At 44.8% G+C, this 12,038-nt stretch overlaps 2 protein-coding genes across 2 annotated transcripts; one reads left to right on the plus strand and one right to left on the minus strand.

Moving 5' to 3' along the window:
* Positions 1–100: 100 nt before the first annotated feature.
* LOC101779094 (protein IQ-DOMAIN 1) lies at positions 101–2,507 on the minus strand. The gene is made up of 4 exons (XM_004969653.2): positions 2,056–2,507; positions 1,714–1,941; positions 963–1,076; positions 101–877 (listed from the first exon to the last, which is right to left on the minus strand). Exons 1-4 carry the CDS (start codon positions 2,323–2,325, stop codon positions 203–205), a joined length of 1,287 nt encoding a protein of 428 aa, XP_004969710.1. The 5' UTR covers positions 2,326–2,507; the 3' UTR covers positions 101–202.
* Positions 2,508–5,492: 2,985 nt separating this feature from the next.
* On the plus strand, positions 5,493–9,698 carry LOC101779498 (mitochondrial carrier protein CoAc1). The gene is made up of 7 exons (XM_004969654.2): positions 5,493–5,922; positions 6,614–6,699; positions 6,794–7,001; positions 7,707–7,836; positions 7,965–8,149; positions 8,260–8,391; positions 9,262–9,698. The coding sequence occupies exons 1-7, from the start codon at positions 5,755–5,757 to the stop codon at positions 9,364–9,366; spliced, it is 1,014 nt and encodes a 337-aa protein (XP_004969711.1). The 5' UTR covers positions 5,493–5,754; the 3' UTR covers positions 9,367–9,698.
* Positions 9,699–12,038: the final 2,340 nt, after the last annotated feature.

The following is a 12,038-nucleotide window of genomic DNA, read 5'->3' on the forward strand; positions in this document are numbered from 1 at the left end:
TAACCAGTTCTCACCACCCTGCATGACTCCAAAACAGTGGTTTAGAACCCCCGAAGTAGTAGGTAGAAGCAGTTCAGCCTTTGTACATCAGAAACGAGGATGGTGCCAAAATGAGCAACGAGGCATTGAAATCAGAGCATACATACAAGTCAACATCAATATGCCTAAAGTATAGCATTATGGAAATAAGTAGGCCTAAGTTCTAAAACAAGGCAACAGGCTGGCCATCATTCTCCTTGTCCAAACTTCTTCTAGTGCCTCGACCTCTCAGAGTCAAACTGTTCAACCTCTTTGAAGTAACTGAAACCTCTGAGCCAGCGGTGCTTTGAACGTCTACAGAAGATAACGCCGTCCTGCTGTTACAGGGCAGATCAGAGGACCGTTGCCTTTGAAGCGGCGGCTTATGTGTGCCAGAACCATTCAACTTCGCTTTAGCCGACTTGGTCCAGTTCATGTAGTTCGGTCCACCTCCATGTCCACAATCAGATCTTCTCTCCGAAGTTAGGAAATTGGTGCCAGACACTGGGGTGACCGAGGAAGTTGATGGAGAGCTTGCATCACAAACAAAATCTGAAGAAGAAGCTGAGATTGTGGAAGGAGGTCTAGCTGCCACCCTAGTTGTCATATTGTTTCTTCTGATCTTGACTGAGCTTACATCTGCAAGCTTTGAGCTAACTGCATTCATGTCCTCAATGCTCTCTGAACACCGAGAATTGGTGGACTGTTCAGTATGGTTTTGCTCCATAAGGCGGCTCTCCCACGGTTTTGTTGCCATCCACCCTTCAAAATAGCTCCAGTTGTGATTGTTTCTGTTAGTTCCATGATTTCTGAGAGATGCAGCTGGAGAGCTAGGCCTCCCACTGTGGCTTGAACTCCGCTGCAGAAACGACTATTAGAATATATATGTGAAGAAAATCAATAAATTTGTTACATATCCAGATTATTGCTGCAAGATATTATACCTGGTGAGAGAGAGCATATGCAATTGCCCTTTCTCTCTTTACTGCCCCCTCGTGCCTCATGTGCATCTTTGATTTTAAGTCGTCCACAGTGCCTTGACTATTACACCATCCAGCCTGCAATGTAAAGCATGTCATCCAAACGTCCAGACATCATCATCGCACATAATCTTATCTTTTGCGGGATTGTACTATTATTTAAATGTTTGAAACAAAACAAATGCGCAGGCCAATTGTCTACTTAATACACTACGAATAACTAAAGGTTTGTAGGTTTGTTTGGCATCAAACATGGCATAAACAAAGTTGCAGGGATGCATTATTGGTGGCATCATCCTAGGAAGGCTTACCTAGGAATGACTACCAAGATTTATTCAAGCATACTTGGTCAATAGCAAACAATATCTCAAATCATCATTACTAAATGGGAGCTCAATGTCAAAATCATTCCTGCATCATGGAGATAGTGATTTTACTGTTGCTAGTCTGCAGCAAAAGCAACCAACTGAACAAAGTGATAAATTTACTGACGCATCCAGATTCAAGAGTATATATGAGCATTTGCACAACAGCACAAGGAAACGACACGTGATGCAGGTGTAGTAGAAAGCAACTAGATAGTCCTGCAAGTCCGGCACAAGAACTAAGCACAGGGGTACAAGCTGCTACACTCGCAAACTTCGCGCACGAAACAAACATGAAAGACTCCTTAGGTCGGCCTAGAGCAAGTTCTGAAGGTTTTTGCAGTTCATACCTCTGCTTCCTTGACGGGATCGGCGCGTCCGGTTCGCTCGTCGAGGACGTCCTGCGAGTCGCGGCCGTCCGCGGAGATCCTGGCGCGTCGGTCCCGGGCGCGCTCCTGCACCCGCACGAGCGCGTTCATGCACTTGAGCGTGACGGCGAGCTGCTTGCGCACGCGGCGGCCGCGCACGAGCGCCTGCAGCCGCACGATCCCCCGCAGCGCCCTCAACGCCCTCCGCGCCTGCGCCGCCGCGCGAGCACCGACAAGAAACAGTGAGAAAAAGGCAGCATTTTTCCTCCTTTTTTTTAGCACCAAGGATCACGCGAGGCGAGCGGCGGCGGCGGGTTAGCCTACCAGGAAGGCGCGGAAGGCGGTCTGGATGCGGACGGCGGCCCATTCCTGCCGGATGACGCGGAAGTCCCTGGGCGGCGCGCGCACGACCGCCGCGACGAGGGAGCTGCTGATGAGCGCGTCGGCCTCGGACGGCGCCTCCGACGGCGGTGCGCTGCTCCCACGCTGTGAGGAAGAGCTTCGCCACAGGCGGCTCCACTTCCGGCCCTTCCCCGCGCCCGCGCCGCCGGGTAGGCCGACCAGCGCCCGGATCCACTTGCCCGATGCCCCCATCGACGCCGCAACCGCAACCGCAACGCCAAAACCACAAACTTTCCCCCGCTCTCTCTCGCTCGCTGCTCCGGTGCTCCCACGACGAGGCCGAGGCGAAAACGGCCAAATGGGACGGGGACTCGAGGGGACGTGGGGAACGTGTGCCTTGGCCGCTGTGCGGCTTCGGTTACGAGTCCCGGGGGAGGAGCCGTTTGGTGGGCACGCGCGGTTCAAATTTGAAACCGGGAGGAGGGCACGAAGCCACGAAGCCGGGGAAAGCCCCACCCTGTCAGGCTTTCTTCTCCCGTCTCGGACGCTGGCGTGTGGCCCCGACGAGCGGTGGGCAGCTACCTTCTTCGGCAGAGAGGAGCCAGCGTGGGAGCAACGGCGCAGGCGCGCGCAGACGAAAAGGCGAAATTTGCGGCTCACGCGCTGACCTTTTTCACTCCCCCCGGGTTTGAGTTCGCGCGCGCGGCGCCCGGATAGCCTTCCGGGGCTCCGGGCCCTGAGATCTCAGGAGTATCCGTTTGGCGCACCACCGTGCACTCGTTGCTCAGAATTCATTGAAATCACGCGATCCAGCGCGGGTGTGCGTGTGCTTGCTCAAAATTTCTGCTTCCGTCCGCGCCTTGATCAGTTGATCGTCCAGCTCAAGTGGAGTGCACGGTGGCAGCGAGTCGGACCGGCGGTGCCAGTGGACATGGCCGTGAAAAAACGGCCGTAACGAGCGGTAGCGTGACTCCTCGGTGATCGTGCTGCGAGGACAGACCGAGCGGACCGGGTCGTTCCGCGACTTTGCGGTGACTTTGTCGGTGTCGCGGTGGATTCGGCCCAGGCGCCCAGAGGCGGCAGTTTTGCTCCGTGTGGGGCAGAGGTGCACGACGGACGGCACGAGCCGGTCGGAGGCTGGGAGTGGGGCGGCGGGCGGTGAGACTGGATAGGAACGTGGATTCGTTTCCAGCGCATGCGTTTGTGGGCTGCGTCCGTGTGGCAGGTAGCGGGCCTGCTGGGCCTCAAATGCAGGTATACATGTTGTACTTTTACGTATGGAATTATAGGCCTCCTGTGTCATGGGCCCTTGGGAAAAAAAGTGGCCGACGGGCAGTTCAACACCATGACATGACAGACATGGATCATGGAGCGGTTTTTTATCCGATCCGCTCTCAATAACTATGCTTACAGATTGGCAAATTGATACGCCATAACATGGAATTTCTACTTCTATGCTTTTAGCTTGTCAAGAATACAGATCATTGAAGCGTTTATAAATCCTCTTCTGTGGTATTCTAGCTGGAATTTAATATGGAATCCTTTTACGGTGCCTTATACTAAAATATACTCCGTATCAGTATCCGAAAAGTACTAATACAAGAACATCTAAGAGTTAGAACTAATTGTGTATTATTAAGAATTTCACATGTGGTATGTATAGTATATAGTAGTATTGATAGTATAAGCTAATCGTATGAAAAAAACATAAATGATATCACCCTAATAGATTTAGATAAATTGGTTCTGGTGTCATGGTCAGAACTCACAATAACGATGGCCTTATATTCATTCCTCTACCTCTACAATCAAATTTAAGGGTTGATTTACTTTAGAATTAAGTAAATTTAAATCTAGAGTGTATTATCAATCCTGACAACACGGACAAAACGTTGGACACCAACTATAATTGACTGCTAGTATCGACAACGACATAACTACCTTGAGCCCAAAGACGATGCTACCTTTTGTACTTTCTCTAGTTCTACGTGACAACTTTTATCGTCACTTTTCTACAATATGTTTGTAACGTGTACAATATCATCAGATAACTAATCGAAAAACTAATTACATCTTTTTTCAAATATCTAAACTCAAGAGTCAAGATATATCTATTTTGTGATACACAAGTTTGAAACAATTGACTTAAACAACTCCAAACACGTATTTGTGCTTGGAGGGAGTGATATTTTGGTAAAGATGCGAAAGTGACAACATTTTGTAGTCCTTACAAGGATAAAGACGACGCGGCGGTGTGGATCGTGGTAGGAGCAAAGGACCTAGCTAACCTTCTTAGCCGAGTGTACTATAGTACAACTTTATGTTTTCTGTCTCTCTTTTTTTCTTTCGAGGTGAGAGCCTAGCTCCTGTAAATATTTTTTTTTAATATAATAGGCAGCTCTCCTACCAATTCGTTTAAAAAAAATGACATTTATGAAGTAGGATGAAAAGGGAAAAAACATGAATCCATAGAAGTCGTACATACACTTAAATTTAGAGAATAGTTCAACATTTATGAAGTATTCAGGACTTCGGCTTAGACTATATAGTGAAGATTTGACAAAACATATTACATATAGAAATATGCCATTAAAAAAGATAATTGCATATTTTGAAAGTACTTTTTACAGTGAATCTAATAACATACATCTTGCATGTCAATCTTTGCAAAATTTTAAACATTCATGGTCAAAATTAAAATGGTTGGCAGAAATCCTAAAATGGCATGCAGTTTGAACCAGAGATCCTAAAATAACATGTATTTTGAACAAGAGAAAGTGCTTGAGAAGGCTATAGACACCCACATTTTGAAATCAAGAGGTGCCTTTTTCAGTTTGTACTCTCTGTCTGCAAAATGACGTGCAACATTTTGGCTTATTTTTGCACCAATAAATTTCATAATTCCATCCAATTGTTCACGACCATTCTCGTAAGATGATTTTCCGGTTGTAGTGTGAAAAGTGAAAATTGAGGGTCTGTTTGGTATAGCTCTATCAGATTCTGATTTTCTATGAGAACTTATTCTCGAAGAGAAGTAATTCTGTGGGTGAAAGTGATTCCTTTTTAATTCTTTAGTATAAACTTTTAAAATGAGGATGGGGAATCACTTCACAGAATCAGAAGAAGATATTATTTTCCAGCTCCCAGTCTCTTAGTTTATTTTAGAGAATCATTTTACAGAATCAGAAGAGAATCATTTATCTTTGAAAAGTTGTTTCACGAATCTCCTGCTGGAATCATCAGCTCTGCCCTGAAAAGTGAAAGCGAACACTCGAGGCACACCGGACGTCGCAGCCAACCTCAAGCCGAGTCGGTTCCGGACTTCCGGCGTCGCGTGAAGTCGGGAAAAAGGCCCCCGATCATGCTTCCCTGGCAGTCGGGTATTCTTGATATTTAACGAGAACGAAGATTCCACCGCATATTACTCGTCTCGTGTGCGACCGCGCCCTGCCCTCGGGAGAAAACCACGCAGCAAGAAAAGAGAAACCCGCAAGCCGCCCCGCCCCCGCGCAGGCGCAGGTCGTCGCCGCTGTCAAATTCGTCGGCGGTTGCGGCGGCGCAGGCCGGAGGGGTTGGCCGGGCCGCGGGGGCGCGCCCGGTCTGGTGGGATCCCTTCAGGCTTCCGCAGATTCCCGCGCGGGGGGTGTGTTTTGATTTGGATGAGAGGAGCCCGGCGGCGGGATGGGCTCCTCCTCGCAGGGCTCGGCGGCCGTGGCGGCGGCCCGGGTCGACCTCTGCGCGCTCGACCTCATGCCCGTCTTCGCCAAGGAGATGATCGCCGGCGGCGTCGCCGGGGCCTTCTCCAAGACCGCCATCGCGCCGCTCGAGCGCGTCAAGATATTGCTGCAGGTTCGTGCGGTCCTCTCTGCTCGTGCCGTGGATAGGTAAACCCGCGTGTTACTAGTGCGTCGGGTTGTTATCTCGTTGCGTGAGCGCATCGGCTAGTAGATAAATGGATTTTCCTGGGATTTGAATTTTTTATTTCCGCGTGATGTAGGGAACTAGGGATCCTCTCTCCCCGTATTTGCTCGGGCCAAAAATTGTTTGTATGCGCAATTAAAACTAGTTTGTCGATTTAGTCGCTGAATGTGAGCGGCTTTAAACAGGACTTGGTTTCAAGATTCCTATTCAAAAGATATTTCAAATCCTGTCACATCTCAGTCTTTAAAGTTGAGAGCAACAATCACAACTCCCTTTGTGAAAAGTTAGATTGATTTTGCTGTGTAAGCAGTAAGCACTCAGTGCTGATAGTTTTAGGATGCCGGAGCATAAACATGTCTTCTGTATCGATGAAATTGGTGCCACCAGGAGATAATTAAGATCCTATAGAAGATTAGATTTGTGCTAGATGGCTTCCATTTTCTTGGATGCAGACATGCCCTGATATCGATGGTGTTCGGTGAAAATTCTTCTTGTCTTGGCATGTAGATGCTACAAGCTATCCAATTGCCTGATTAGTTTTGCACATCCATTCTACGCTGTATGTTATTTTGAGATTAGTGCATGTTATTTCTGATTCATATTTATTCTGCTTTTGTAGACTAGAACAAATGAGTTTGGATCTCTTGGAGTTCTCAAATCATTGAAGAAACTGAGGCAACATGATGGAGTCAAGGGATTTTACAAGTACGTAGCAATTCGATCCAATACAGTACTTGGGTTGAATCATTGAGGTATGATATAATATTGTGTGCTAACCTTGTATTGATACTGCCTTCAGGGGAAATGGTGCCAGTGTGCTGAGAATTGTTCCTTATGCTGCACTGCATTTCATGGCATATGAGCGGTACCGGTGTTGGATCTTGAATAACTGTCCTTCAGTGGGGACAGGGCCTTTAGTAGATCTTTTAGCTGGCTCAGCGTCAGGAGGAACTGCTGTGTTGTGTACTTATCCCTTGGATTTGGCCCGGACTAAGCTTGCTTTCCAGGTTTTTACTTCACCAGTTATTATGTCTTCTTCATGGCAACTCCTTTATTACCATGCTTTTGTCATTCTGGATTACTTTCTAAGTCTTTACAACATCTATACTTTGTTTTGGAGCAAGGATTTAGTGTGAAGATAAGTTGCTACATATAACAGTGATAGATAAATTGCTCAATCAACAAAGTTTTGATCTCTGGCAATCACATTTCATAATGACTAATTTTTATGTGAGCGTCTGAGTTGGTTAAATAAAAATGACACTGTTAGCTTATTTGTGATATGTGCCTTCATACATTTTTCTCTTTTTCTAAGACACATTGCTGCTCAATTTTTTCTGTCAAAGATCATGTCAATTTCCATAGACCATAGTAACACTTATTTGCCAAATGAGGTAGTAGTATTTACACCCGTACCACATGTAAATTCTAGCTGAACTCTGAACTGCGCCCGAGCACCTCGTTAGGACCATATCAGGTTCATGTAATGTAACTGGAGTTAACTGTGGTTCTTTTGGCTAAACTGGTGGGTAGCTGAAACTTTCTCTCTGGTACCCACCGTCCTATTAGATTAGCTTCTACATCAAAATTTTTAGAATCCCCTATGGTATCTATTCCAAACACCAAGTTTTCAACAATTATATTTGGAAATTCACAAACCAAACAGAAGCAGCTTTCAGGGCTGAGTAATGGATGTTTATCTTTGGTCACAGGTCAATAGTTCGGACCAACTCAGCAGTGCTATCAAAAGGGCAAGTCCTCATCCAACATATGGAGGAATAATGGATGTCTTTAGAGGTGTTTACTCAGAAGGTGGAGTGCGAGCTCTTTATCGAGGTGTAGGTATGGTTCCCTTCAAGCCATATTATCAATAATGCCAATTCAAGCAGTGTAGATTTGGGCACAGCCATATTTTAACCAGGTCTGGATTTTGTTTAGTGTTGGGGCTCATCTGAAATATTCTCCATCAGGTCCAACGCTCATGGGAATACTTCCTTACGCTGGTCTTAAATTCTACATATATGAAGGACTGAAGACACGCGTACCAGAAGATTACAAAAATTCAGTAACATTGAAGCTGTCATGCGGTGCTGCTGCTGGTTTATTTGGACAGACTCTGACCTATCCGTTAGACGTTGTCAGGAGACAGATGCAGGTATAGTATGTGAACAGTATCTGTTTATGATTATCACTGTAAGAAGATACTGTTTTCTTTTTAGTCATTTTTAGCATTTTGAGTGTTTGTATTTGCCTCCCTTTTTGTAGGTTCAAAATCAGCAACAAAATGGACTATTTGGTTGCCCACGAATAACGGGCACATTCCAGGGTCTTATAGCCATTAAACAAACACAGGGATGGAGACAATTATTTGCTGGCTTGAGCCTCAATTACATCAAGGTATTTATGAAGATAATCCTTGACATTTAGGTTCAGCTCATTAGACTTAGCATGCTTACCCCATTCCCAGGTGGCATGATTACATTTTTTTTGTCAGGATATTTAGTGAAAAAACACACTGAACAAAACCTATTGCAACTGGGTACACTGTAACAGTGCCTGAAAGTCTTGCATTCTTGGTTAGAAGAACTTGTGTTCTGTTCCATCTTGAAGTACTGCTGCATATTTTTCCTGTCTGCCTGAATATGCAAGACATTTCTGTTGAGATATGTGATTGGAAAACAAAAATAGACTAGCTCATCAGTCTGTACCTTTGGTGCTTTATGTTCTCCTCACAACCCTTGGTCAGAAATCCTCTATGACCTTATTTGGAGTGTGAACACCTTTTATTAGTAGTAGACCTGGTTCTTATTAGTAGTTTGTGAGTTTGCTTATATATCTGTGCTGTATGTAGCAAATTCGTCTTGTTAAAACTGAAATTATTGGATTCTCCCTACTAAAGAGAACATTGAGTGCTTTATCTTGGTGTTTTCTGTTTACTACCTGCACCTGGCTAAGACTAAGAGTGTGTTTGGTTGCATGCACCACATGATGCATGCATGGATGATCCCGGATGGTGGGGTTCAACCAATTTGCTTGTACCATATGGTTCACTCATATTAGTAGAATAATGTATTAAGTGGGATGGCTTCATCCCAACCAAACAAAAGGATCATTATTATTTTGAACTATTCCAGACATGAACTAGATGATACAAGCAACCAAACACACCCTAACTGTTTTGATACTGCTGCTACTTATATTCAGATGGTTACTATAATTGTCATGTTATTATGTGTAATAATGTTAAAAACATGGGTCATTTTATAGGTGGTGCCCTCAGTGGCTATTGGTTTCACCGCATATGACACCATGAAGCATTTGCTGAAGATACCTCCGAGAGAGAAGGTCAGGTCTGGTGATGGCCCTGCTTGAAGTTTTGGTTGATCTCTTCTCCTAGGCTTGGAAATGCCGTATGAAGCTGCAACCAAATGAAGTAGCTTCATCCGCAACTCTGTTACCTAGTACTAATTGTGTCACGTAACAGCTACCTGACATTCTTTCATTCTAATTTTCCCCATTCATTTGCGTTTTGAATTTCTAGTGTATATTTTATCAACCACGTGGAGCTACTGAGTTAACATCTGGTGACATGATTACAGAAGCTTAGTCTTAACCATTACTTGTAGTCTTCTGCTTGAGTTCCCCTGTAATGGCAAACAATTACTATGATTGCAGAAGAGGGGTTCCATTTTGGTTTGCATAAACGTTCTTTCGTATGTGCACCTTAGCTATTTGAGTTGCATTTTCAAGCGTGAAGGACTTGTGCTTGTATCTACTCTAGACCGTGCATGCTTGCCAACTTTTGCCTGCCGGTAGTGGAACTGAGAGTTAAGCGTATAGGGCATCTTATTGCTTACAGGTTACAGCTAACCTATCCTACCACTAACACGTTGCCGTGTTTTGTGTTTCAGGGGGAGAGGTTCATAAAATTTGCCAAAACTACAATTGAAACAAATTGTACCAAAATTACAATTGAAATGGTTCAAATATGTTACATACACAGAATATTAAAATACGAATTTCAGAATTAAAATAAAATAAAGTCAAATAACGTTTGGGCTTGGGCCGATTCGTGCCCAACTTTCTGACTTGAACGCCCCCGCCGCGCGACTGAGCCGCATTATCAATCAACCAGCTAATCCAACAAACAATGGCACCATCCCTATGCAAAGTTGAGACGTTTGTGGATGCTGGAGTATGTCTCTGAATCTCTGATGCTGCAGGATCGCGTCGTGCTTCGTGCAGGAGGACGGTATGGCCTAGTATGTTAGCGATAGCGAAGTCAAGAGAAACAACTCCTCATGAGGGTTTTCTTAAGTTTCATTCGTTTGGTAATTCGATCAAAGGGTGTCACGGTGTCAGTATATGTAGCAAGGAACCGAAGGAAACGAGCAGTGTAATAACAATATAACTTAAGCATAAACATACTAGGTACATGCATAAACACAGTCACATCCCAAGTTAACCTACATAACAGGTGCTTGAAACGTGAACTGGAACATCATTTAATCATTGTCGACCAGACGACTTTGACTTGCAGATTGTAAAGACCACAGGTAATCTCATCCGTCTCTGCACCTTTCATAAATGGAGTGAAGGTAAGCTGGCGATGGGAGGTGGTGGCATTCTGATCACTGCTACTAGCCCAGATATTGAACTCCAACATCTTATCCAGTGGGACTGAAACCACATAGCACAATAGTCGGAGAACCCTGCCATCACTAACAGTAATAGCGCCGCTGTCATACAAAAGCATATGGCTCGAAACATCTGTTGTGCAAGCAGTTATTTTTCCATGAAAAGATCCAGGCCCTGACAAAATCTTTATCTTAATAGTGCCCTCCAATGCTTTCTCAACGTAAGCAAATACCAGCTCCACCTCGCTAAGCCAGCTATCAACAGTTTTCCTTTGAACCAGAGATTTAGTTCTGCTTTGAACCACATCAATTCATGCTTTGTTGAACTGCCTGTCGTCACACTCTCCGTCTTCCCTGATCTTCAGATCTATCTCGAAAAAGGCATTGCCAACAAAACAACCCCTCTACTTGGGCCAGTCAGAATCAGCGATTCACCCTGCAAGTACACAGAAAATGTCAGCAATATATTCCTTAGTACTGCAGCAAGTCACGACAGATGACAACTTTGCTAGGAGAACCTAAGTCTCATGTGTCGGAAATAACATGTGACATCATAGAAAAATAACTCTATTTGGGCCAGTCTGAAACTCTGAATCAGAGATTCACCCTACAAGTTTACAGAGAATTTCAGCAAAATATTCCTACTTACGACGGCAGATCACGACAAATGATTACTTTGCTGGAAGAGCATAGGTCTCACGTGTCGGAAATAAAACATAGCATCACAGAAAAACAATTCTACTCGGGCCATTAAGAACCAGAGATCACCCTACAAGTTAACAGGGAATATCAGCATTTTTTTTTGCGGGGAAGAATATTCCTAAGTCCTACTGGCAAACCATGACTTCGCTGGAAAAAGATAAGTCTAGTACGTCGGAAATAACATGTAGGATTACAGAAAAGAGGGAATGAAGCAGATTGACTTGCTAAACCTCAAGGGAAACATGATTCCAATAGGTAGGACCGATGGTTTCAATGCGAAAACGAGGGAAAATGTGACATTAGAAGCCATTTACTCTTCCACATACCGGAGAAGTTATGTGTTGGCAATTGTCTCTGTCGCGGCGGAAGATGTAATAGTTACGTTTCAGATCCAGACTGTCTTTGATTATCACAGTCCCATACACACTGATTGGGTAGCCAACATCTGAGGACAATATCTTCACACAGAGCATGTTTAATGATTCAGTCAACTCATGGTCCTCTCTGATAACTGAATCAGCAAAACGCATCGGACCATATTGCGCTGGAAAAAGCAAAATGGCATCAGTTCGTTCCTAGGAAATAACAATATGGTAGCAGAGGCAAGTATATCGACAAAGATAGAAAGGACGACATGTTTGCTTCGGAGATTAAAAGGATTTTCTTGCTGCGCGCGTGTGGTGTGTTGTGTGTGGGTGGGTGGGG

Source organism: Setaria italica, chromosome V, assembly GCF_000263155.2.
Source record: "Setaria italica strain Yugu1 chromosome V, Setaria_italica_v2.0, whole genome shotgun sequence".
NCBI lineage: Eukaryota > Viridiplantae > Streptophyta > Magnoliopsida > Poales > Poaceae > Setaria > Setaria italica.

Excerpts from the sequence above, each read along its gene's own strand:
- LOC101779094 (XM_004969653.2), bottom strand. The coding sequence starts at position 2,325 with ATGGGGGCATCGGGCAAGTGGATCCGGGCGCTGGTCGGCCTACCCGGC. Across the intron at positions 1,942-2,055 it reads CCGCCTTCCGCGCCTTCCTG|GCGCGGAGGGCGTTGAGGGC; the intron begins GTAGGCTAACCC and ends GCGGCGGCGCAG. Across the intron at positions 1,077-1,713 it reads ATCCCGTCAAGGAAGCAGAG|GCTGGATGGTGTAATAGTCA; the intron begins GTATGAACTGCA and ends TTTACATTGCAG.
- LOC101779498 (XM_004969654.2), top strand. The coding sequence starts at position 5,755 with ATGGGCTCCTCCTCGCAGGGCTCGGCGGCCGTGGCGGCGGCCCGGGTC. Across the intron at positions 7,002-7,706 it reads GGACTAAGCTTGCTTTCCAG|GTCAATAGTTCGGACCAACT; the intron begins GTTTTTACTTCA and ends CTTTGGTCACAG. Across the intron at positions 8,392-9,261 it reads TGAGCCTCAATTACATCAAG|GTGGTGCCCTCAGTGGCTAT; the intron begins GTATTTATGAAG and ends GTCATTTTATAG.